Here is a 27,925-nt window from a genome sequence, read left to right as displayed (position 1 = left end):
AGAGCGAGAATTCGGCGACGCGTAACGAACTCTTCTTTCAAGAAACATAAATTGTAAGTAACTTTCAATTTATATTACATGAAAAGTATCTTGCAATAAATTATTAAAAACTAATGAAATGTCTCTTTTTCTGTTGCAGGAGCGGCCTTCCCCTTAGCCCGGCGCATTCCCCCCCCTATATCTTTTTTATATCTTTTTTATTATATTAGATTATTATATTACTATTATTACTATTCTTATTACTATTATATTACTGTTATTCTTAATTTTAAGCACACACACACACACACACACACACATAAATGTATTTACACACACATTTTAAAATAAATTTTTATATTTTAATTAAAAAAAAAAATTTATTTACGCGCCTCTCCTTGCGCTCCCATCCCTTGCGTCTCTATCTCGCTTGCGCTAGTTGTAAGTATAGCGATATCTTCGTTGTGTTCTCTCTCGCGCGTTAGTTGTAAGCTCGCGATATCTTCGTTCTCTCTCGCACGCGTTGTTCTCGCGCTCTCTCGCTCTCTCTCGCACGCGTTGTCTTGCGCTATTATCGTTCTAAGTCTCGCGCTATTATCGTTCTCTTTCGTACGCGTTGTTCGCGATATTATCATTCTCTCTCTTTCATATGCTCGTTGCTCACTTACCTTTGCATCGTCCTTCTCCCACCTATGCAGCATCTTACAATGCGTCGTCCTTGTCCCACGTTGACGCCATCCTTGTCACACGTTGATGTCATCCTTGTCACACGTTGATGCCATCCTTGTCGCACTGTCCTCTTCACACACTTTACGCTATCCTTTTCACACAACCGTCTTCTTTCCGCGGATCCCCCTTCCCCGCGCGGACCCCCTCGTCCATCGCTCGCGCTGCGGATCCCCCTTCCCCGCGCGGACCCCCTCGTCCATCGCTCGCGCCGCGGATCCCCCCCACACGTGCCGTCACCCCCGCACGTGACGTCATCATCCCCCGCACGTGACGTCATCATCCCCCGCACGTGACGTCACCCCCCCCCCGCATGACGTCACCCCTCGCACGTGACGTCACCCCCCGCACGTGACGTCACCCCCCGTACGTGACGTCACCCCCGCATGTGACGTCACCCCCCCCGCACGTGACGTCCCCCCGCGTGACATCACCCCCCTGCGTGACGTCACCCCCCCGCCGCGGTTCCCCCTCGCCCCTCACCCCCCCTCGGAGCCCCTGGGTTAGAACCGGCTCTGTATACCTACTATAGTAGAAAATATTTATGAAGTATTTATTATTTATTATGTTAATAAAAATTTAATGAACATAGTTATATATATGTAATTGTATAAAGATACGTACAATTCTTGTTATTTTTTAATAAATCAATGTATTATACGATGTATTATCTTGCATACGCACTAATGGTTAAGAAGTACATATGTAATAATGCAGAGAGAGAAGGTTTAAAATTATTAATGTAATTTAACTATAAATAAAAATAATATAATCTATATTATAATATACATATTTAATTATATATATACACACATATATATATATATACAGGGTGAACCATTTTAACTTTTAATGGAGAATAACTCGAAAACCAAGCCCGGGAGAGAAAAATGTTTCAGACAAAAGTTGTTTGGTTTGGGAGGGGGCCATAAGATGGTATCATTGGTTTGACCGTGAAGAGTTATTTGAAGGTCACATGAAGGTCACCTTCAATTTCTTAAATGGAACCTACTATTTGTCATTGCATATTCTTGTAGCTTATCTCGAGAGCTTTCCAAAACAGTGTAATTAAGTACCTTTTCGTTAAGTACTTTTTGAGTTATGAGGCTTGAAATAATTTCTTAATTTTACATAAACCGTAAAATATCTTGTAAACTATTCATTTTTCGATTATCTTACCTTAATACTTTTATGTACAAAATAATGAGAGGAATCAATTGGTGTAAAGAAAACACATAGTTGTTTTTAAGAAAAAATATGGAATTGTTAATTGCAAATTACATATTTTTTCTTCAAAACAACTATGTGTTTTCTTTATACCAGTTGATTCCTCTCATTATTTTGTACGTAAAAGTATTAAGGTAAGATAATCGAAAAATGAATATTTTACAAGATATTTTACGGTTTATGTAAAATTAAGAAATTATTTCAAGTCTCATAACTCAAAAAGTACTTAACGAAAAGGTACTTAGTTATAGTGTTTTGGAAAGCTCTCGAGATAAGCTACAAGAATATGCAATGACAAATAGTAGGTTCCATTTAAGAAATTGAAGGTGACCTTCATGTGACCTTCAAATAACTCTTCAAGGTCAAACCAATAATACCATCTTATGGCCCCCTCGAAACCAAACAACTTTTGTCTGAAACATTTTTCTCTCCCGGGCTTGGTTTTCAAGTTATTCTCCATTAAAGGTTAAAATGGTCCACCCTGTATATATGTATATATACAGGGTGAGCCATTTTAATTAACGCACGCAATTATTTCGGAAACAAAGCATTTTAGAGAAAAATGTTTCAGACAAAAGTTTTATGGTTTCGAGGGGGCCATAAGATGGTACCATTGGTTTGATCTTGAAGAGTCATTTGAAGGTCACGTGAAGGTCACTTCAATTTTTTTTAACGGAACACCCTATATATTTTTGCACATTCTAGTAGCTTATCTCGAGAGCTTTCCAAACACTATAATTAAGTACCTTTTCGTTAAGTACTTTTTGAGTTATGAGGCTTGAAATAATTTCTTAATTTTACATAAACCGTAAAATATCTTGTAAAATATTCATTTTTCGATTATCTTACCTTAATACTTTTATGTACAAAATAATGAGAGGAATCAATTGGTGTAAAGAAAACACATAGTTGTTTTTAAGAAAAAATATGGAATTGTTAATTGCAAATTACATATTTTTTCTTCAAAACAACTATGTGTTTTTTTTTACACCAATTGATTCCTCTCATTATTTTGTACATAAAAGTATTAAGGTAAGATAATCGAAAAATGAATATTTTACAAGATATTTTACGGTTTATGTAAAATTAAGAAATTATTTCAAGCCTCATAACTCAAAAAGTACTTAACGAAAAGGAACTTAATTATAGTGTTTTGGAAAGCTCTCGAGATAAGCTACTAGAATGTGCAAAAATATATAGGGTGTTCCGTTAAAAAAAATTGAAGTGACCTTCAAATGACTCTTCAAGGTCAAACCAATGGTACCATCTTATGGCCCCCTCGAAACCATAAAACTTTTGTCTGAAACATTTTTCTCTAAAATGCTTTGTTTCCGAAATAATTGCGTGCGTTAATTAAAATGGCTCACCCTGTATATAAGTATACATATAATAATACATAATTATATACATAATTTAATACACTACAATATAGCTTGTATTCTATATACATTGTAAATATAATTGTAAATATAAATATGATACAAGTGGTATGATCTTTTCGTTACTTGGAGTTCAATCATAAATCTTTTTCTCTAGCATGAATTTGTGAATAGTGCAAAATTTTATTGACACAAATATTGAATTCGTTAACTTTTCATAAATTTACGTTACAAAAAAAGATTTATGATTAAGATCTTATTAATATAATATTAATAATAAGGTCTATAAAATTATTTATATAAAATTATATATTTATATAATAATACAATTTAAATATTTCTACATATATATAATATAATTTATATATACATATAGATATGTATACAGGGTGTCCCTGAATGGTCTGTACAAACTTTGTGAATAAGTTCCAGGGACCTAAACAAGCAGAAAATGTCTCATAAACATGGGGTCGGAAACGCTTGCTTCTAGAGTTACGACGGTTCGAAGTTTTCCTGCAATAGCTGGAGAAATTATCACATCAAATCGCATAGGTGTTAAAAAACTGTGTTTATTTATTTCCTCGGTTTTGCCACGGACATTATAGGACAGTACACTTGCTATAGCAAATGCTCGAAATGGCCTCCGTTAGATTCCAAGGAAGCCTGCGCAAGTGTACTGTCCTGTTATGTCCGTGACAAAACCGAGGAAATAAATAAACACAGTTTTGTAACACCTATGCGAATTGCCGTAATAATTTCTCCAGCTATTGCAGGAAAACTTCGAACCGTCATAACTCCAGAAGCAAGCGTTTCCGACCCCATGTTTATAGGACATTTTCTGCTTGTTTAGGTCCCTGGAACTTATTCACAAAGTTTGTACAGACCATTCAGGGACACCCTGTACATAAATTATACATATGTATGTATATATGTATGTTTTATTTGTATAATTTCTTATATATTATTTTTCAAAATAAATGTAGATTATTAATATTTATTTCTTTTGTTTCAAGAAAAGCGAGAAAGCTATAAAAAGTGACAAAATAAATAGTAGAAAAAGAGGAAAAGAAGAAGGAAGAGTGAAGAAAGAAAATTATTTGAGAAAACTTTTTATATTATAAGTTATTTTAATTTAATTACAATTAGTATTTTATATTTAATTAATATTTAATTTTATTACAGTGGTATTATTAATTATTATATATTGTAATTTATTTTTATATTTTTTTATGTATGTGTAATTAATAAATAAATAATATTATTAAGAGAAGTATTGATATTATTATTAATAATAATTATGATATTGATGATAATCGATGATATGAATGATATATAAATGATGATACTGATGATATAAACTATTATAATATTGACGATAACTAAAATGATAACGACAATAATGACAATGAAGATGATGATAATGATGATAACAAAATAATAATTTTAACAATAACTATAATAACCATAATAATTAACTCATTTATGTAAGCTAATTTATTTAAAGTGAGAAAAACAGCAGCTTCATTAATTCTTTGAGCGTTGTATCGACGTCGATCCATATTTGGTCTTAAAGTAAATGATAATTGTAACTCCAATAATAATTCGCCAGATTCCATTTCTAAAAAGAATATTAATTTTTATTTTAATTGAATTTAATCTAATAATAATAGTAATTTATAAGTAATAATAATATTTAAATAATAATATATAAATAATAATAATAATAATATATTATTAATATAATAATAGTATGTAGATTATTTAAATAGTAAAAGATATTTCAATAGTAAAAAATTTTTTGTATAAATTATTTTCTCTTTATTAATATTTATTAATAACATTATGTGTATATATTTAAGATCTTATATATAGTATATTAATATAGAAAATTCTTGTAAAATGACAAGACGTAAAATTGTACGTACTTTAGAAGAAAAAAAGAATTTTTACAACGATATCGAGAAAAAAGAAGGGAGAATCAACGACGCCGTCGTGAAAATAACAAATTAGTTGAAAATTCTTCAAAAAAATTAAATCAACAAACTATTTGTATTGCTGGTACATCAAATGATAATCGTGTAATAGAATTAGATTGGGAAATTGAAGAAAATCCTTTAAGTGTTAGATCAACATTACAATCATCTGTAGAATATCAAACTCGTTATCGATCACGGCAGAAAAAACAATCTCGTTTAAATAATATTAGTAGGGGAAGGTGGGGTAAAACGGACCCCCTAAGCGAGAATGGTTATATCTTTTTTCTTAATTGCAAAAAATGGCTTAAGTTTTGCATTTTGGAAACTTTGAAATGTTTATTATAAGATTATAATTTCAAATTTTATAAACTTGCAAACATTTTGTTGTTGTTGAGCTTTTCGCAAAACCTAATTTTGGTCCATTTTACCCCGTAGGTGGGGTAAAATGGACCAAGAAATAACATCTAAAATAAAAATTTTATATTATTTATTAAGTATAAACTAATTTATTAAGTATAAACTAAGTAACATAACACATTTAAATATAATGTAATTAACACAAATACAATATAACATTTTTTAAATTAAAAATTTAATCTTTAAAATTTCAAACTTTTTTTACTTTTCTTAACAATAGTCTGTTTTTTTGCTTCTTGTAATTCATTTTTATATGGAGAATCTGTAATTATTGCAGTTTTTTCACGTTTACCTGTTTTTTTCAAATTTTATAAACTTGCAAACATTTTGTTGTTGTTGAGCTTTTCGCAAAACCTAATTTTGGTCCATTTTACCCCGTAGGTGGGGTAAAATGGACCAAGAAATAACATCTAAAATAAAAATTTTATATTATTTATTAAGTATAAACTAATTTATTAAGTATAAACTAAGTAACATAACACATTTAAATATAATGTAATTAACACAAATACAATATAACATTTTTTAAATTAAAAATTTAATCTTTAAAATTTCAAACTTTTTTTACTTTTCTTAACAATAGTCTGTTTTTTTGCTTCTTGTAATTCATTTTTATATGGAGAATCTGTAATTATTGCAGTTTTTTCACGTTTACCTGTTTTTTTCTTGTTTTTATTATCAACATGAGGAATAGGTTGTAAATCAGTAGGAGAAATTTTAAAAGAAGAAGTTGATGGTTCTGGAGCTATTGTAGCAGATGGTAGAGAACTTTGAAGAATGATAGATTCAGAAGATGTAGAAGATGATGAGGGCGCAGGCAAATCTGTTGTATTAGAAGCAACAAAGTCGGCATCGATAAAATTTAAAGAATTATATGGTGATATTCCAGTTTTTCTAAAAGAATTTAACGCTGTCTGAATCGTTGCTGCGTTAACAAATGCTTGTGTAAATAATTGTACAATTTGATACATGGTTATAACTTTCCCAGGATTATTCCGCAACCAATTTCTTGTCTCAGTATCGTAATAAGACCTTAACAGTTTCATAAAACCTACATCAAGAGGCTGCAAACGATGCATTGTGTGAGGAGGAAAACAGATAATAACAACGCCATTATCTCGGGCTTTATTGATTAATTCAATACTTTTAACGTGAGTTGCATGGCCATCAAGCAAGAGAAGAACTGGATTGTTTTTTGAAGCATTTGTAAATTGTATAAAACGATCAAACCATTTTAAAAAAATATCAGTTTGCATCCAACCTGACTTATCAGCTTCAGCCCAAATCCCTGGGAAGGCACAATTATTAATTAAAAGAGGATTCATTCTTACTCTGGGAAAAATAAACATAGGTGGCATGTAGCTGCCAGAAGCCGACAAACATATTTCAACGGTCACAGTTTGACCTCTCTCTGCGGAGGAAAGTGCGCCAACTTGCTTCCGACCTTTTTGAGCAAGAATTTTTGATTGGGACTTGGATACTGTAGAAATACCTGTTTCATCACAATTGAAAATTCGATCAGGAGAAAATTTGTATTTATTTAAAACACTATCCAATAGCTCGTAAAACATGTCGACTACAACTTTATTAAATCCCATTGCACGAGCTGCGCTTGTAGCTTCCGGTTTTCTAATAGAAATTTGAGAATTTCGGTTTAAAAATCCTGCAAGCCAGTCTTTTCCAGCAATTTTTGTTTTAGCGGAAAAATAATGTTTTATAGAATTTTTCGTTGCTAATTCGTAAGCTAGCTTTCGTACGTCATAAGTAGTTAAACCAAACAATCTTCTTTCCATATCCAAGATATAATTTGCTAATTCTTTTTCTTGCTCTTTCGAAAAAACAGGCTTTCTACTACCTAATTTTGGCGTAAGATTGACCTCTACTTGAGTTTTTAAGGCTTTAAATCTGCGGTAAAGAGTTGTTGCTGGAACGGAGAATCTTTTTGCAGCTTCTCGTTTACCAATGTTTTCTTGTAACATAGCTTTTAAGGCTTCATGTAAGTTTTCCTCACTCCATTTGCAGCGATCGGATTTTTTATTATAATTTCTGGGCATCTTTAATATGGAAATATAACTAGAAATAGGGAAAAAATAGGAAGTTATTAAAAGAGGAAAAAGGCTTTGATTGATATTTTAATAGGATGAGATTGTAATAGGATAAATTTGATTTTAATAGGATAAATTTTCCAATTTAGAGCAAATATATATAGAAAAACATAATCTATTTATAGAAAAACATAAAATAATGAATATTTCAGTTGGTCCGTTTTACCCCACCTTCATCGGTCCTTCTTACCCCACGTAATAACTATAAGGTTATATTACTTTAATTTATTAATAAAATTTCTATTTAAATGTAACTTATCATGAAATATTACCTTCAGATAGCCAGGAAAAAGAAACTTATAATGAAATTACAAATTCTTTGCTTTTATAGAGTTAGCAATTCAAAATATAACACGACAAAATTCGATAACAGATCGTGTATGACAAAATTTGGCGTTTATTGATAAATAATTCACGATAAACTGTTGGTATGACAACGCAACTTTTGAACAATGAAAAATCATCAAGTAGGAAGTTAATTTTATGATTATCCGACAGATAACGGGATTATTTAATAAAAATCTAGCAACTGGTCCATTTTGCCCCGCGGACCGTTTTACCCCACCTTCCCCTACAATATCACTTACTGATGTAATTGAATATTATATTGGTCCTATGGATGTGTATTGTATTCATTGTAATGCAAAACACTTTGCAGCTGAAAAAATTTCTAATAGAGGATATTCATTTCATGATTGTTGTAATCATAGTGCAGTATCTGTGCAACCATTGCCTGAATTTCCTCAATTCATTCGTAGTTTATTTGATGGTAGTCACATAAAATCTAATAATTTTTTTCAAAATATTCGTAGTTATAACAGTTCATTTTCATTTGCCTCATTTAACGCTAATTTAATTAACTTTCAAGGTAGACGACTTGGTCCATATTGTTTTAAAATACAAGGACAGATTTATTATCAAATTAATAAAGCATTATATGCTGCACAAAACGAAAGTCCTACTTATGGCCAACTTTTTATCATAGATTCAAATGAAGCAATAAATCATCGTCTTAATCAAAATTCATACATAGATTTTGAAATTGTACAAAACCTTGAACAAATAATGCGGGAATTTAATGTATTTGCTCAGTCTTATCAAATGATGGGTGAAGAATTAGAAAAGCAACGACGTTTAGAAATGGAATCTGATGAATTATTACCGGAATTACAATTATCGTTTACTTTAAGACCAAATATGGATCGACGTCGATACAATGCTCAAAGAACTAATGAAGTTGCTGCTGTTTTTTATACAACTGCTGATGTAGAAATTCCAGACTCATACGTTACTATATGTAATAAAAACATTAAAACTTTACAAAAAGTTAGTATTATGGATCCAAATGTTGAACCATGGGTATATCCTTTATTTTATCCGGCACTCAAGGATGGCATCGTGATTTAAAAAAATTAAATAGTAATAGATGAATAACTAGAGGACAATATATTAAATACCGTATAGCTATTCTCGATGAATTTAATGATTTTTTATTAGGACGTCATTTATTTCAGCAGTGGCTTGTAGACAGTTATGTAAAAATTGAAAAAGATAGAATTGATTATTGTAAAAATCATCAAAAAGAATTACGTAGTGAAACATATCAAGGTTTAAGAGATTATTTACAAACTACAGCAAATAACTTAAATGGGCGTATTGGAAAAATGGTCATACTTCCTTCTACATTTATTGGATCGCCACGTAATATGTTACAAAATTATCAAGATGCAATGGCAATTGTTAGTAAATTTGGTAAACCAGATCTTTTCATTACCATGACTTCAAATTGTAATTCAAAATGGCGTGAAATTGAGGAAAACCTTTTACTCAGTCAACAAGCTTCTGATAGACCCGATATTTGTGCTCGTGTTTTTAATATAAAAAAAGATTATTTAATTGATTTAATTGTTAAATAAAAATTTTTTGGTGAAGCGTTTGTATATGTTATTGAATTTCAAAAACGTGGTTTGCCACATGTTCATGTGTTAATTACTTTAAAATATAATTTTAAAATAACAACTCCAGAAATTGTTGATAAATACATTTCTGCTGAAATTCCTGATCCATATAAGAATCGTACTTTACATAATATAGTTATGAGACATATGATTCATGGACCTTGTGGTGATTGGTGTTTGATAGATGGAAAATGTTCAAAACATTATCCTAAACCTCATCTTGAAGAAATCAGAATGGATCAAGATGCTTATCCTTATTATCGTCGATGAAATAATGGCAAAAGTTTTGAACGTCCTGGTGGATATATTGTTGATAATCGTTATGTAGTTCCATATTGTCCTATTTTATCGATTATATTTAATAGTCATACAAATGTTGAAGTTTCAAGTATTAAATCAGTTAAATATCTATATAAATATATTTATAAAGGACATGATGTTGCTGCTATAACTATTGAACCAATAACAGAAAGTGTTGTTATTGATCATGATGAGATACATAATTACATCGAAGCTCGTTATGTTGGATCTGTTGAAGCTAGCTGGCGTATTCTTTGTAAAAAACTACAAGATAAAAGTCACGCTATAATACGTTTACCAGTTCATCTTCCTAATGAGCAAAATATTATAATTGAAAATGAAAACATTGACGATGCAATGACTTTTGCTTTAGATCAAGTTACTATGTTAATAGATTATTTTACATTAAATTTACGCGATGAAGAAGCAAAACAGTATTTGTATATAGAAATTCCAAGTTATTATACATTTAAAAAAAAGAAAGTTAATGGTAAAAATGTATCACGTTGGGTCAAACGCAAAAATCATTATAATTGTATAGGATGAATGTATTCCGTTAGTCCAATATAAACAGAATTATTTCATTTACGATTATTGTTACTCACAGTAAAAGGGGCCACAAGTTTTAACGATTTAAGAACTGTAAATGGAGAATTTTGTCAATCATTTTCAATGTTTAGCTTTAGGTTTGATCGAAGATGATGATGAATGGAAAAGAGCTATGAAGGAAGCTGTTGGATGGATGATGCCACGACAACTTCGTAGATTATTTGTACGTATATTATTACATTGTCAACCATTACATCCTGAAGAGTTGTGGGAAAACTTTAAAGTAGCAAAGTCTGAGGATTATATTCGACATTTTGGTACGTTACAAGGACAAAATAAAGCCTATGTATAAATTAATAGTATGCTTCGTGTTGAAGGTAAAAGTTTTGTTGATTTTCCACAAATGGAACAATTAACAGAAAATGACGAAGAAGAGGATTGCATGGCATTTGAAGAAGCTATGGAAATAGGTACCAAACAATAAAACATATATTAAACAATTAAATAATAAGCAGAAAGAGATCGTCAATCTTATATTAAATGAATTAGAAAATAATATTATCTCTAATAATTGTTTTTATATTTATGGTCCAGGTGGATCAGGTAAAACATATATATACATAACTATCTATTATTTAGCTAGAATTAAAAATAAACGTGTATGTACAATGGCATTTACAGGTATTGCAGCTACATTACCTTTTGGAAAAACAGTCCATAAGATATTTGAATTCCCAGTTCTATTATTTGTTGATTCATCATCAACTATTAAAATCCAATCAAAAGAAGTTCAATATTTAAAAGAAATTGATATTTTTATTTGGGATGAAGCACCAATGGCACCACGATATGCTTTAGAAATAATGGACCGAACATTGCGTGATATTATGAATAATGATATTCCTTTCGGTGGAAAAATTGTTTTATTAGGTGGTGATTTTAGACAACTTTTGCCTATTAAAGTACATGCTACTCGAAGTGAAATTATAAATTTTTTTATTAAGTTTAGTTCTCTTTGGAAACATTTCGTAAAATTCTCTTTAATACAAAATATGAGAGTTCTTCCAGAAGAAATTGAATTTGTAAAGTTTTTATTGAATGTTGGAGATGGTACATTAAATGATCTTAATGATAATATACAAATTCCTGAATGTTGTATAGCATCTATTAATGCTGATATTGTGAAAGATATATATGGTGATTTAATAAGAAAAAAAGTTTGTTAAAATGTTTAAATGTGCCATACTTTCTGCAAGAAATGTTGATGTAGATGAAATTAATAAGAAAGTTGTGGAATTATTAGATATAAATGATGAACGAATTTATACAAGTGTAGATACTGTCGTAAATAATGAGAATGGTGACATGAGTGAAGCATTGTTACCAGAATATTTAAATAGTTTATTTATTTTGTGTTATACAGACTCTTTCTGTTTCTTTTACGAACATTGAAACAATCTTTACAAATATCAATCAATAATTTATTACACTTCAAAATATCTTTATAAAATGTTACAAATTAATAATATTATTATACCCGCGATGAATATATAAAAATTAATAATTGATTTAATAATTTGATTAATCAAAACAATTGATGATATATTGTAAATTACCTTTCATTAAAATTTGTATCATTTTATATACTTTGATATATTTTACTGTAATATTCTGCATAATTCTTTTTACTGGCATGAATTTGTGTTTTATGCTCGTGAAAGAAACTGATGAAATAATCGTATATATATAACGCCTATAAACTTATACTTTATAAAATCTTACGATTTTCACTATTTTATTTTATAATTTCATTTTTGTCGTTGCAAATACTTTTCCTCTAATGATATTAAATTGTTAGTTTCGATAGGCTACTTTTATATTACAACACGATGCGGTTCTAACATGCATATTTTGCTATTTTATTTGTACTTATTACATGCAAATATAAACCATTTTGTTATAATTTAGAAATTTATTAGTTATGAAGAAAACACAGTTTTAACAAATCACAAATAGTTGCGTTGACGAAATTTTTTTCTCTGTGTATTGGAGTATTGTATTTTATTTATTGTACTGATTATATGAGTATAATAAATGTAACATGCGCACATGTATTTCATACCTTTTTGTATCATATCTTCCATTTTATAATATTCTCCAATTTGTAACACAATTTTCTTTCTTTTTTTTATTTAATGATGATAAAATTGCGCTCATTTCTTACATGCTCATACGTAAGATATAATTGAAGAATTAACAACCGTAGGTTGGCAGCAGTCGGGAGTAAAAAATACAAACAAGTTAAAATTTTAATATTTAAGATGAGTAACAAATTCGTGGAAAAACGATTTAAATATATTACCTTTATTGTTTCTTTTAATGGATTTACCAAAAATTTTTCTTTTTATATATGTATATATAGTTATAGTTTTATTTTATTCCTTGCCTTTTGGCTTAGGATGAACTTCCGGTTTACATCAAATCACAGTTGATTAACTTAAGATACAATAATATAATAAAATAAAATGATAGTATAAATTATATAAATGCAAATATATATATATATATATATATATATATATATATATATATATATATACAGTATCAATTATAAGAAATAAATAGCGCGCGCGAAGCGCGCGCCTGTATTGTTCTAATTTTGTTAAATTGCATAAATAAAATAACTTTATATTCTATTTTAATGATATTATTTTAAATAGGTGCATCAACGAAAGGAGGATATTGCGAAACAACTAAAGATTCGGAAAAATGTATCCAAGGATGGTTGAGAAGAGCTGCTGAAAGGGGAAAATTAAGACATAATTAAATAAGAAATAATTTAATTTTAAAAGAGATTTCGTTTAAAAAGTTATTTTATTTTATTCAAAGAATATTTTTGTTTTGTTTAAAGATTTTATTATTTCTTTTATAAATAAGAGTATATAATATATATCTTTTATAAAGAATATAAAGTTCAAAAACACAATTTTATTAATATATAATAAAAAAATATTACAAGAATATATGTATATATAATCACAATAAATATAAATAAATATGTAATATGTTATAATAAAAATTACTATATTGAATTTCTTGTTTGTTATTAAAATTTGATTTTAAAGCTATATTGGGAACTTAATTTTTTAGTAGCATATTAAAATACTTTACGCAATTAATATGGACGGTAGTCAATACTTTCAAACATTAAAAGAATTTTTTAAAATAGGTAGGTATATAGAAATATTATTCAATTTTAATGCAAATTAGAATTAACTTGTTAACAAAACTTATTGGACGGCATTCATAGTTCAATCTTATTTCTAAGATTGTCTTATAAAATCTCATTCAACTAATGAAATAATGCTGCGGCCATTTCATTGGTTGAATGGGATCTTAAGACACTCTTAAATATAAGATTGAAATATGAATACTATCCAAGTTTTACTAACAAGTTAGGTTAGGTTAGGTTAGGTTAACAAGTTAACTCTAATTTGCATTAAAATTAAATAATATTTTATCTACATACCTACCTATTTTTAAAAGTTTTTTTAATGTTCGAAACAGGTCCAATTTTAGTCTATTTTGTATTTAAAATGGACATTTTTTGAATGTCCAAGAAAGTAACATTGGATATTTTTAAAATGTCTTAAAAATGTTCAAGGATCTAATCTGGATGTTTTAAATACGTCCGAAACGTCCAGTATATATGTTTTTAATATTTTTTTAAAACGTTACTGTGCTGTCTGGGATGTTTCTCTATTGTTATCAAATAAACTTATATATGGTCGAAAAACTTGTAACTTTGATAAAAATATATTATTTAGAGGTAATCTTTTACGAATTTCTTCTGCAGCAGTCACATAAAATATTAAACAATTCTCTCGAACAATTGTAACTATGTTTATGTGACCTTTCAGCGTTAATTCGTTCAGATATTCCTCACATTCTGATCCCAAAATAATTTCATTAGTAGGTTTTTGATTTTCTTTTAATGAGAATATATTTGAAAAAAATGGTTTTAAATATTCTTCTTTTATAAAATTTCGACAGATTTGGAAAAGAAAGTTTAAAGATTTTGGATGCAATAAATGAATCCTTGTTTCTAATGCTTGAAAAAATGTATTAAATGCATTAAAGAAATTCAAGACGTATTTTAAAAATAGAAAATAAGATTTTATCTCTACGTTGTCCATCATAGACAATAGATATTCTCCAGAATTTGTTTTTTCGCTCACAACCATTTCAGTAAGAAAGTATTTAATTGTTTCCCAAGATTCAAGAAGTCTTTCGATACATAAATAATGCGAAAGCCAGCGCGTATCACATAATTTCAATATTTTGCGATTTGTTTCTTGGAAACACTCACAAAATTCACGAAAGATAGCCGTACGTTTTGGACTGCTATTGAGATAAGTAGCAATTTTTTTTAGAAATTCCTCGCAATATGCAAGCATTTTAGAACATGCAGCATGCGCTGCTAATGCGGAGGAATGACATAGGCATGAAAATGTTAATAAATGTGGATATTTCTTCTAATTTTTTTTAAACGATAAATGTTTTCCTGTCATAACAGATGCATTGTCACATGATAAAGCTACGATATTTAAAAATGGTATCTGTAATTTCCACATTTCACATTTAAATGCCTCAAATAACTTTTCTGCACTTGAATCTTTGGCATCAATATCAATTAATTTAACTAATTGTGAGCGAATATCTAATGTCTCTGGATCAACGTATCGAACAAGAAAAGTCATCCAATCATTAGTTATATCAGATGTTTCGTCAATAAAAATTAAAAATTTTGTATTCTGAATTTGATTGACGACACGATCTGTTTCAACTGGGCATAAAACATTTGTAATAATGTTTTTACATTTTGTTCGGCCCATGCTCATGCTTTTTAACACATTAGGATCTTTTTCAATATGTTGAAAAAAAGTTGAGGATTTCTTTTGCAGTTTGATGCGAAATATTTTTATCAGTAATTAATGCAGCATATCGAATTTCTGCTATTTTTTTTCGCTTTTCAAACGACAAAAGTGAATCTCCTGTTATGTTTATATTTTCGTTTGCATTCTTTGTTTCTGTTTTAATTTTACATATTTCTTTATGTGCTTTGGATTCTGCGTGACGATAAATTTTCGATAAATCACCTCTCATGGATTTATCGCAAAATGAACAAAAAAAATGAATTTATATCATGTGATACTTTGCGTAACCGTGGCTTAAATAATTCAATCTTTAGCCATTGTTCTTGAAATTTATATTTTTCGGATACTTTTTTATCTGAATTTTTATTATTATTTTTATTATCAGTACTTAAAGATGAATTATTTTCTTTAATATTATTTTTATGACACGCAGAATTCACATGTCTTAAAACATGTGTGTTGCACGAAATATTTTTATTGCATATAATACAATGATACAAGATCTCATCAAAAGCTACTTTGCGTATCCAATTTAATTCGCAAACAATTGTTGCAGCAGCAACAATTGTTTCAACAACAGCTGCAAATATTTATGCAGCAGCAGCAGCAGGAGCAAAATGGCACATTATTTTTTATATTAAATTATATTTCATCAAATTATATATATATATAAATATATATATATATACATACATATTATAAACATATTATATAATAAAAAAATTGTAAGAGAAACATTGAGCGCATATCGAGATATCGAGGAGCGAGCAGCGTGTAGCGTCGCGCGTCGGCCGTCGCTTTCGTTGGTATGAAGAAGACAGAAGACTGTATTCTGTCCTCTTCTACTATCCGAAGCTAGCCGAAGCGCCGAGCTCACACGTACGCTTACGCTCACATCCTCGTTACCCCCTCCACGACGTGTTGCATGTTGCTTGCGGCGGAGATCTGGCAGCTTTGTTGAAGAAGAGAAAATCGACGGCCTGCGACTTCTGCGACGTTGGAGAAGACGATGTAACACATACACTAAAATTCTGTAGTATGTGGAACACGCAAAGAGCACAATTAAGAGAGAGGCTCGGACTTAACGGAGACTTCAACCTAGGAGAGATAGTTGACGGTATAATCGTCACAAAGGTAGCGTGGACAGCCTTCTCCGCGTTTGCGGAGGATGTCATGTGTAAAAAAGAAGAGGAGGAAAGGCGCCGAGAAATGGCGAGGTACCTTCCCCCTTCCCCCTCTCTTCTTTGATCAGGGATGACATGTCGAGGTGGTAGAACGTCGACATGTGCCATGTACGACACATGTAATCATTACCCATTTATATACATCATGTATCTATTCATTTATTCATCCATTTTCACCTTCATGCATGCATGCACGCATTCATTCATTCATTTCATCAATCATCAATTAACCATACTATATCACCTCACGTCGTTCCTCCACCTTTATTCCTTATTCCTATGATTCCAACACGCATTGCGTACGGGATAGTGTGCGTGGATTGACCGCGGTAGTGTTTGTCCTGAGCTCGTCAGGCTCCTATCGCGGACTCTCCCGTTTTTGAGATGTGTTCGTGTTTGTATCTATTTATTTATTATTATTATTTATTTACATGCGCGGCGTTGTATTTATGTTGGTAAATTTGGAGCCAGATATTTCCCCCGCTTCCTTCTTAGTGGTTTGTTAGGCTCCGTGGCGTTACTGAAAGGTAACGAGCCTCACTGGAGCTTTTACTGCTACTACTGCTACTATTATTATTATTATTATTATTATTATTATTATTATTATCATTATTATTATTATCATTATTACTATTACTATTATTACCCTAGTTTAGTCTATTGTCTGGGCTGGATTTGTTTTGCAAATTGACTATATGCATCTATTATTACTATATATGCAGGCACCAGACACTAGAACGTACTATATTTACTTACTAATTTATTTACTTATTTACACATGTATATATGCACACACACTTGTATATATACTTATATATACATACATTAACATACATTTACGTTTATAACTGGAATTAAGAACAGGAAGCGGGGGGAATGGTAGCGGGATTACGGAGGAAGTTAATCAGGGCTGCCACCCTCTGGGAAGTTATGCGCCAGCAGTTCCCCGGCGGGTGGTGGGTTGTGACCGGACGTAGCTTTATATCATCGCTTAAATGACATGAAACTTACCGGTACGCAGGCCGCAACGATTTCCCGGATATACGGTCACAAGTTGTTTTTACCTACGTAAACAACAAGGTATCTGAATCCGTGGGCAGTCGACCTCATCCTTCCTGTCGGTCGTGGTCTCGATCCGCCGCTTCGCCGGTCCTCGCGGATATCCGTTACGCAGCTCGCACGTCGGATTCCGCTTCGTCGTATTTTCCTCGTCCTCGTCGTCGTCGTCGGCTCACTCGACCTGTCTCGTTCGCACGAGAGGGAATAAACCGCGTGATCGCAGGAATAATGAGGAAGGACGTGCACGGGGTATGATAAACACAGACGCGAACAATAATAACTTCACTGTATAACAATATCACTTTATTCGCTCGCGTAACTCTCCGACACATCCACAATGCTCTTTTTAAATATATCTCTCGCGTACTTAATTCTTGTCGCGATTACAATGTAGTCGGCATGCGTAACTCTCTATCTCTATCTCGGTTTCGCTTCGCACTACTCGGTAGTCTGCATCCGACTGAGCTCACAGGCCAGCGCGCGCCCCGCTTTTATGTCCTCGATCGCTGCGCGCCCCGCTGCTCGGGCGCCGACCAATCGCGCGCGCTCGCTTGCCGCTCGAGCTCTCCCGGGCCAACGTTCTAGCTTCCCTCGCGCCCGATCGGGCGCGTGAACTCCCGAGTCGTCCGCGTCGTCCAGGCGATGATCCGGCCGTCTCGCTTCCTTCCTTCGCGGCACCGCTTCCTCGCGGTAGCTGGCTCGTCTCTCTCTCTCTCTCTTTCTCTCTGTCCTTCTCCGTGTCTCGGGGAATTCTCGCGTCTCGCGTTTACATGGCTCGACGATGCGGCGCATCGTCACGATACAAATAATAATAATCATACATATGAGAATAAAACTAATAATCGGGATAATAACGCGGATCGCCGCACGCACGTGAACAAAATATCTCATCCGCGCGTAACGCATAAATCGATCAATAACTAAACAAAGAAACATACATGCGAATAACGTCGCTCGTTCGGAACGCTCGCGTCCGCCGCTGATTATGTAATCGATTGGCGTCGACGTCAACGCGATACGAGTCCTCGCGGTGCGTGTCGCCGACTACATGTACGTCTATAACTAGATATCGTTAATTTACATATTTACATAGTAATATTCGCTCGTGTCTACGCGCGCCGCTCCGCGCTGGTCGACGGCCTCTGCTCCGTCTCCTCCTCGGTCGGGTTCGCGCGGGCAGGCTGTGCGTCCTCGGCAGCGTCTGTGTCTGTCGGTCGCAAAGTCCTCTAGTGTCCGCGATCAGGAGGGGATTTTAGCGGGTGCAAGTCCCGCATAACCTGACCGTACAGGCGGTCAAGTATGCATAAGGCATTTTCCCCTCTTGCGCAAACAAAAAAAAGAGTAAGCTAAGTTAAATTAAGGAAAGAAATTAACGGTTAACCGGCGAAATAACTAACATTAAGGAATTGAAGGACAATAGAGAGGAATGTGCGGATGGATAGAGAGGAATGAGGTAGGAAACCGGAAGAAGGTAGGGTACCAAGAGTACAAAATAAGGGTATTGAAGAAGTCATGCAATAGCGGTTCCTTCAATGTCCTGTAGATCATGAGGAAGACAACATCTATCGATTATTGGGGGGTGAGTTTAGCTGGTAGTCGGGAGTAGCCCGGAGTCCAGCAGTACCTGTAGGGCCAGTATTCTACAGGTCTGCATAAAAGCATTCTCACCTCCCTTCTCGCATGATAAAAAAAAGATTCCCCTCCGCCCCGCTACGGCAAAGGCGTTAGAGGAACCAACGCCAGGCCCCTGCGACGTTGAAAGGGAGGCAACCTGGTTCCGAAAGGCCATGACAGAAATCTATGATGCGGCCATGCCCCGGATCCGAGCCCTCCCTCCAAGGAAGAGGGTGTACTGGTGGTCGCCGGAAATAGCGCGCCTGCGCACTATATGCGTCAGGCAACGACGCCAGTACACCCGATGCCGTTGCAGGAGGCTCACAGAGGCCGAGGCAGCAGCGCTGTACGATCTACAAAGAGGCAAAAACAACTCTACAGCGTGCCATCTATAGGGCCAAAGCAAAGGCCTGGGACGAGCTCCTTGAGGCCCTCGATGAAGATCCGTGGGAGCGCCCCTACCTGATCGTCAGGAACAAGCTGCGATCGGGGGAGGGGGCTCCCATCACAGAGGATCTCCACCCCCAGGTCCTGAAGGATGTAGTCTCCTCCTTCTTGTTAGGAGAGAAGTGGAGTAACCTCCGGGACAAGCGGTCCAAAGATGGACCGCCAAGCTGGGAGCAACAGAGGAGGAGCTGACCAGGGCAATCAAACGGCGAAAAACACCGCCGCGGAGCCGGACGGGATCCCTGGTCGAGCCTGGGTCTTGATCCTTGGCGTCCTCGGGGGCAGGCACCTAAGATTGTTCAGTGCCTATATGGAGTCGGGACGATTTCCCCGAATTTGGAAGGAGGCGGGATTGGTTCTCCTCCGTAAGGAGGGGCGCTCCGCGGAATCTCCCTCCGCGTACCGCCCCATATGTCTGTTGGACGAGGTGGGCAAATTGTTCGAGCGTGTGCTCGCTGATCGCCTCAGGCAACACTTGTCCCGAGTGGGCTCCGATCTGGCCGACTGCCAGTTCAGATTCCGAGAGGGTCGTTCGACGATCGACCAATCGCGTTAGGACCCTCTCGGAGAAGTCTGTCTCCTGAGGTGGGATGGTGTTGGCGGTAAGGTTTGACATCGTCAACGCATTCAACACCCTACCTTAAGAGTGTATAAGGAGTGCACTCGAGTATCATCGGTTCCTTCTTATATGCAGGAGGTAATCGGGGATTACCTCCGGGACAGGGGGATTGCGTACCGGAGGCAGTACAAAAGACCTTTCCGGAGGGAGGTGAATTGCGAGGTTCCACAGGGATTGGTACTCGGTCCCCTCCTGTGGAACCTCGGCTACAACAGGGTGCTGCGGGGCGCCCTCCTCCCGAGCCTAAGTTTGGGCGCCTCGTCTGATATGCAGACGATACGCTAGTCATGGCCCGGAAGGCAAACTGGGAGGAGGCCACCCGCCTCGCTAGAGTCGGGGTGGCACTCGCCGCCGGACGTATACGCGCCTTGGCGCTGCAGGTGGCCCTTCATAAAACCGAGGTCATGTTCCTCACTGGGCCTCGGCGGAAGCCGCCACCTGAGCCCCATATGGAAATAGAGGGAGTTCGCATCGGGATACAGCCACACATGAAATATCTGGGGCTGTATCTCGACAGCCGATGGTGTTTCAAAGAGCACTTCAGCCGCATGGCCCCCCGAATAAAGACAACCATCAACTCCTTCGGGAGATTGCTGCCCAACTTGGGGAGACCAAGGGATAGGATACATCGCCTCTACATGGGGGTGGTCGGTTCTATGATGTTGTACGGGGTCCCAGTATGGTCCAAGGATGGCCAGCCGCAGCAGCACCAGCTTGGCGCTTGAGCTGCAGCGAAGGCGCTTGAGCTGCAGCTGGCCATCAGGATCGTACGGAGTTACAGGACCATCTCCTGCGAGGCGGCGTTGATGGTGTCGGGTCTAATCCCATGGAATCTCTTGGCGGAGATGTATGCCATAGCATACGAACAGCGTATCGCTCTCTGCCGGAGAGAGGGGTAATCCCGACACCACATGAAGCGGCTGTTGCCTGAGGCACCATCTTCGGCAGCTCACAATAGCAAAATGGAAGGAGAGGCTGGCCATTCCAAAGGCCGGCCTCAGAACTGTCAGAGCCATCCGCCCGGTACTAGAAGACTGGGTGGATAGGCGGCCGGGCGAACTCACCTATCGGATGGTGCAGATGCTCATCGGACATGGGTGTTTCGATGAGTACCTGCACGAAAAGGCAGGGCGCGAGCCGACGACGGAGTGCCACCATTGTGGGGAAGAGGTGGACACGGCGCAGCACACGCTGGAATTTTGTCCAGCGTGGTAGGAGCTGCGCCGTGTCCTCCAAAACGTAGTGGGCGATGATCTTTCGCTCCCGGCTGTGGTCGCGGCCATGGTCGGGATCGAGGATGCCTGGGGCACCATGGCCTCTTTCTGCGAAATCGTTATGTTGCAGAAGGAGAGGGGGAGGGAGGATGATCCAACCTCCCATCCCATCCGCAGGAGGAGAAGGGGCGCGAGGAGGAAGGCTTATGCCTAAATCCCATAGCGTCCTTTGTGGGGGGACAGCTGGTAGTTATCCCCACATCTCCTCCAGGGCGTGTCGGTGAGGGTCTAAAGAATAAGCGACTAACTTACAGATAGACCTCTCCGACAAGGGATGAACTGTGAAGGGACACAGTCATCCCGCCGAAGGGTCCCTCCCCAGAGGGGCGAGGTGACGTGGTGGCCGCGTCGCCAATATAGGGAAGGAAGTCGGGGTGAAACAAACAATCATCCCGACGGGAAGGGGTCCCTCTCCTGCAAAAAATGGGGGAGGGTCCATGCGCGCGCAGAGGGGGTCATGTTAGTGTGCGTTAAGCGTTCCCGCGGCTCTCCCAATCGCGCGTGCCGAGGCCACCATGGGGTTTTAGTGGGTAGTCGGGAAAAGATCAATTTCCCGGAGTCCCACATAATCCTCCGCTGAACCCTATGCGGGGGGTATGCGTAAAAGCATTTCCCCATGTAAAAAAAAGGTTAGATTAGGTTCTCAGCCATGGAGACCACCTTGTCGTGGTGGGTGAGCTTAAGTCTCGGCCGTCTGGGGCGTCTCGGGAAGACATGGTCCTCTCTTGGCGGCCTGGACGGGCGGGACATCGAACAAAGAGTCCATTGCACTCCCTCACTCTCCTCCGGCGAGGAAGAGGCTTGCCTCGTGCCCTGGCGGGTGGAGAGTGGAAAGGGGGGTTCCGCTCCCTCCGGGCACTTTGGCCTGATTTGGATAGGGGAAGGCTAACCCTGACTACAAAACCTGGCCCAAGGAAGCCGATATGGGCGGGAGAACGCCCTGTCCTATTTCTTTTTCTTTTTCTACCTCTGCTTCTCTTCCTTTCCTTTTAGCTTTTCCCTTCTTAAGTTCCTACTATTCCTTCACTCCCCATCCCAATTAATCCCCTCTACTTCCTTTCCTACTATCCGTGTGAATCTGAGGATGAATCTGTTTGTGGCGCGTCTTGCGCTTTCCCCCTTTCTCCATTTCCATCCTTTTTCCTTCCACTGGTCCCATTTTCTCCCTCTACTTTCTTTGGGGTGGTTCCCCTCTATCAATAACCATCTCTAAAAAGAAAACCTTGGAAAACAAAGAAAACAGAAAGACGTTTACGTGCGGGCTTCGAACCTGCAGCGGACGGCACGAGGGGGGTGTGGACCCTGCTCCCCTCGGGTCGGCATCCAACGAAGGGCCAACCACTGGTTTGACGACGGGACCAGTGCAGAATGTAGTTACCGCCGGTACTTCACTGCAAACAGGAGGGAATGATCCTGGAGGAAGAACATCTCCAGCCAGCACGATCCCCTACGTAAGTGATTAGGAGGCCGTCCCACTGCAGAAGAGAGAATCGAGGAGGAAGAAAGATGACGTCGAAGAAGGAACGTCATCTTCGTAGGTGAAAATAATTGAAGAGGAATCAATGGAAGTTGAGGTTAGCCAAGCTAATTGAAATTTGAGTCGAGTTGCGAGCCAGGAAAGCTTGAATTCTGTGAGCTCCATAAGGACTCGAAAATTCAACGCTGAAGAAGATTCGGACGCTAGCGGAAACGAAGCCCGTTCAATGGTTTCCACAATCTCGATTAGATCTGTGGCTAAGGCCAGTAAGAGGAAACGAGCTATCTCAAATAACGGAAATGGTTTGGAGATAGTAACAGATAAAGGAAGTAAGACATCGAAAGGGAGTGAGAGAGTAACGGTCGTGGACAGTAATGATGATCAGCAACCTAAAACTTCCAGGACAGCTATTAGGCAGTCGGGCCCATTAATTAGATCTGAAGATGCGCTCAAGGCTTTCGAAGAATTGTCGCAGACGGCCTTTATCTGGCTGAATGATATGGAAATTAATAGGAAGAAATGCTCGAATATGAAAGGATCAGAGCATAAGATATTTAAAGATAGAATTATACGGCTGGAGGAGCTGATTCAATGCTTAGTGGATAAAGGAGGATCTACTGGAGATCCTATCCTTTATAAAATGTAGTTAAGAGAAGCTAATGCAAAGCTTAAAGCGAAGGAGCAAGAAGAGAATAAATGGAAAGAGGAAAAAAGAAATCTAGAAAGAGAAGTTGAGACACTATATAAAAAAATAGACGAGCTGGAACTTATGGTGCATCAATTCAGTAGAGGAAAAGATTTCGATCCAAAGGAGTTTAAGAAGGACAGTAAGTACTACTTGACAACATATCTGGCGTTTAGACGGGAGATTACTTACTGACGAGGCAATGAAAACGAGTTACTTACCTGAAAATGACTTACCTGGAGATGACTTATCTGGATGTTCCCTAGGGAAGAGTTCTGGTCAGCGTGATGGTCCTGCTCCTGGGAACTCTGGTCCTGGAGATCCTAGTCCTGGAAGGAGTAGTGGTCCTGGTCCTGGTTCTGGTCCCACGGCTGCACCTGAAAAAGAGAAAAAGAATAAATTAATACAAGGAAATGAGGAAGAAATAGAGTATATTAAACAACAGATAAAGAAACTCAACTTGAGGAAGAAAGAGTTGCATAAAAAGATCAAGAAGGCGAAAGATGAAAAAGTAGATCCTCCGAAGATCAAGGTGATTGGCAATGTTCAGCTAGTTCCACCTAGAAATGCTGATCCTACAAAGCCTGTAAATAAAAAGAAAGAGGATAGTAATAGTAAAGTATCGGATATAACATCGGAAGGATGGAATATAGTTAGAAGGGAAAAAAGGAAAGGACAAAGGACAGGATATGGGTAAAGGACAGGATCGAAGTAAAGTGCTCCCTAAAGGGAACTTTCCCTAAAGGGAAAAGTTGGACCTCTAATAATATGCCGCGTTCTAGGAAACCGCCCAAAATGGCTGCGGTTGCAGTAAGAGGAAGAAACGAAAATGTTTCTTATGCCGACATCCTTAGGAAAGCTCGGTCAGGAGTATCCTTAAAAGAAATTGATGTGGAGAATACTAGAATAAAGAAAGGAATTGATGGGGCAGTAATAATTGAAATCCCTAGTCCTGAAGGACAGAACAGAGCAGATATACTAGCATCCAAACTCAGAGAAGTGTTAGAGAATGACGACGTGAATATTACGCGTCTGTCTATCAAGGCGGAAGTCCGTGTGTCCGAATTTGATGACTCTGTGACCACAGAAGAGATTCGCACTACTATCGCAGAGAAGACAGGATGCGAGGAAGAAGAGATTAGGATTGGTACAATAAGATGAATGTACAATGGATTGGGTTCTGTTTGGGTGCAGTTTCCACTAGCTGCAGCAAATAAGATTACTGAGGAACGAAAAATGAAGGTCGGCTGGACCGTAGCCCGAACTGAACTTCTACAAAAAAGGCCGTTGCGGTGTTATAGATGTTGGGCCTACGGGCATGTCAAGTTTTTGTGTACGTTCCAAATAGATAGGTCTAAAACATGCTACTATTGTGGTGTAGAAGGTCACTCGGCAAGAAACGGTTTAGCAGAAATGCCTAGCTGTCTTATATGTGGAGACAGGAAACTGTCTCATAGGCACCAAGTAGGATCTAAATCTTGTAGTATCGAGAAGCCACCAGTTAGAAGCAAACTATTAGCGCGCATTAGGACGCAGGAGAGAAGAAAGAAGATAGAAATACCGGATCGGAGGCCGGAGCGTATGGAAACAGAAGATGCGATTCACTGCCATACAGTGTAATCTTAATCATGCCTGGGGGGCACACAATGTGTTGCAACAGCATATGCTGGAACGGAACATCTTGTTTGCCTTAGTGTCAGAACCGGTGTGTATACCTAGTGATGATTGGTATGGCTCTATGAATGGTACGGCAGCAATTCACTGGAAATCAAAAGAGTTGAGCACCAGTGTAATTGAATTAGCCAAGGATCAAGGCACGTAATGGCTCAGTACGGAGATGTATACCTGATATCTTGCTATATCTCTCCTAACCGTACAATAGTGGAATATGCTTCTTGGATGAATTGGAGCAGGATGTCAGATGTTTGATGTGCAGTAAAGTACTAATATGCGGAGATTTTAATTCTAAGTCGGAATACTGGGGTAGTGGTTCTACGGACTCTAAAGGAAAGTTGTTAGAGGAATGGGCCACTACACATGGACTTATGTTGATTAATACAGGAACGACACCTATCTGTGTCAAACCACAGGGTGACTCCTAGTACGGCTAGCTTTATATCGAGCTGGCTGATAGATGTTGATTTCCTAACTCTATCGGATCATAGATATGTACAAATTCAAGTAGGAAGAGGTAGATTATATACAAAGAAAAGAGGCTCAATCCACAATGAGCGCGAAATACCCCCGATGGAGTTGGCGGAAGATGGACACAGATTTGTTCGTTGAGACTCTGAAGTTGAGCAGCACAGTGTGGAAATTCTCTGAAGATGATGATCCTAATGTTGATGCGCATAATCTTCGGAAAGTGATGTCTGATGCGTCGGATATGGCTACACGAAGAGTAAAATACCCTGAAAGAAGGAAGCAGACGTATTGGTGGAGCTCTACACTCCAAGAGTTGAGAGGAGTGCGTACGTGCTAGACGAATGGACTAGAATTAAAAGGAAGAAAGGAAGTAGAAGATCAGAAGAGCTGAAAGAAGCCGAAAAGAGTTATAAATTAAAGAGGAAAGTATTTACATCAGCTATTTACAAAGCCAAAGAAGAAGCTTGGAATTTATTGATTGCGGAAATTGATAAGAACCCATGGGGCCTTCCGTACAAGTTGGTGTTAGAAAGAATGAGAAGTTCCTCCATGGGATTGACATCAATACTGGACATGGATATATTGGAAAGGCTGATAGGAGGCCTCTTTCCTAAGGATGAGGTTCCTGTGAGCGCACCCATTTCTCTGGAGTGGAATGAAGAGTTGGATGTCACTCCTCGAGAGGTTTTCCGCGTCGTCAACAAAGGTAAAGGGAATAATAACGGGGCGCCTGGTCCTGATGGACTATCATGCGTGGCGTGGAAGAGGATTCCAGATTTTCTCAGGGAGATTGTTGCAAACTTATTGACGAAATGCCTGAGGAGTGGTATCTTCCCCGCTCAGTGGAAGATCGCTAAACTCGTATTAATACCGAAGGAGTAAACGAGTAAGGATGGAATTCCCAAGGTGAGACCAATTTGTCTATTAGACGAATTAGGCAAAACCTTGGAGAGAATTATCATGCTAAGGATACAAGAATGGATGACACATAATGAAGGCAAGTTGTCGGTGAATCAGTTTGGTTTTCGTAAAAAACATTCCACTATCGAGGCACTCAAAAAAGTAACTGGAGTAATCGAGGAGGAAATCGCAAATGACGGAGTTGTTGTGGACGTTAGCTTAGACATTAGGAACGCATTCAATAGTCTCCCGTGGTCGAAAATTAAATATACTCTACTCACGAAGAAATTTCCTAGATACATTAGGAGAATAATATCTAGTTATCTGAGTAATAGGTACATCGAGTATATAATCATGGATGGAACAATTCATAGAAAGGAAGTGTGTATGGGTGTTCTACAGGGGTCGGTGATCGGCCCCTTTTTGTGAAACATCACATACGATAAAATTCTACAAATCGAGAAGCTGCCTGATACTGAGGTTATTTGTTACGCTGACGATACTATTGTGATCGTAAGTGCGGACAGTTATGAGGCAGCTAAGACTAAAGTGATAATAGTAGTGGAGAGAGTATTGGATAGAGTCCCATAGCTCAATTTAGAAGTAGCACTGCAAAAAACAGAAGTCGTAGCGTTTTATCGGAAGAAGAGAAAAGGCCCCCCTCCGGGTGCCTCTATAAAGATCAACGGAGTTGAAATAATGATTAAATCCGATATGAAGTATTTAGGAATTATACTAGATACAAGGTTGACGTACGAGGAACACATCAAATATCCTACGAAAAAGGCGATGAAAGTCTGTAGAACGTTGTGTCGGCTCATGCCGAATCTGATAGGTCCGTGCGAGGCAAAAAGGAAATTGTATGGAATCCAATTTGTATGTGATCCAATTCATAGTGATGTATGGTTCTCCAATATGGGGGGAGAAACTCATGAAAGTAAAGTCTCCAAAGACCACTAAGACGAGTT

At 37.1% G+C, this 27,925-nt stretch overlaps 4 protein-coding genes and 1 pseudogene across 4 annotated transcripts; 4 read left to right on the top strand and 1 right to left on the bottom strand.

Moving 5' to 3' along the window:
* The window catches only part of LOC145962264 (uncharacterized), a 70,822-nt pseudogene extending 57,379 nt beyond the window's left edge, over positions 1 to 13,443 (top strand).
* Positions 6,059 to 7,758, bottom strand: LOC145961717 (uncharacterized). The gene is made up of 2 exons (XM_083082155.1): positions 6,360 to 7,758; positions 6,059 to 6,114 (listed from the first exon to the last, which is right to left on the bottom strand). The coding sequence occupies exons 1-2, from the start codon at positions 7,756 to 7,758 to the stop codon at positions 6,059 to 6,061; spliced, it is 1,455 nt and encodes a 484-aa protein (XP_082938281.1).
* Positions 13,444 to 20,763: 7,320 nt separating the features above from the next.
* On the top strand, positions 20,764 to 21,201 carry LOC145962263 (uncharacterized). The gene has a single exon (XM_083083226.1). The coding sequence runs from the start codon at positions 20,764 to 20,766 to the stop codon at positions 21,199 to 21,201; it is 438 nt and encodes a 145-aa protein (XP_082939352.1).
* Positions 21,202 to 25,575: 4,374 nt separating this feature from the next.
* On the top strand, positions 25,576 to 26,014 carry LOC145962262 (uncharacterized). The gene is made up of 2 exons (XM_083083225.1): positions 25,576 to 25,730; positions 25,795 to 26,014. The coding sequence occupies exons 1-2, from the start codon at positions 25,576 to 25,578 to the stop codon at positions 26,012 to 26,014; spliced, it is 375 nt and encodes a 124-aa protein (XP_082939351.1).
* Positions 26,015 to 27,017: 1,003 nt separating this feature from the next.
* Positions 27,018 to 27,548, top strand: LOC145962261 (uncharacterized). Its single transcript, XM_083083224.1, has 2 exons — positions 27,018 to 27,361; positions 27,476 to 27,548. The coding sequence occupies exons 1-2, from the start codon at positions 27,018 to 27,020 to the stop codon at positions 27,546 to 27,548; spliced, it is 417 nt and encodes a 138-aa protein (XP_082939350.1).
* The last annotated feature ends 377 nt before the right edge of the window (positions 27,549 to 27,925 follow it).

This window comes from Camponotus vicinus, unplaced genomic scaffold (assembly GCF_025532165.1).
Source record: "Camponotus vicinus isolate PSW18456_S1 unplaced genomic scaffold, iyCamVici1.0 SCAF_11, whole genome shotgun sequence".
Classification (NCBI taxonomy): Eukaryota; Metazoa; Arthropoda; class Insecta; order Hymenoptera; family Formicidae; genus Camponotus; species Camponotus vicinus.
Note: the sequence above shows the minus strand (reverse complement) of the source record. Positions and strands in the feature narration are given on the sequence as shown.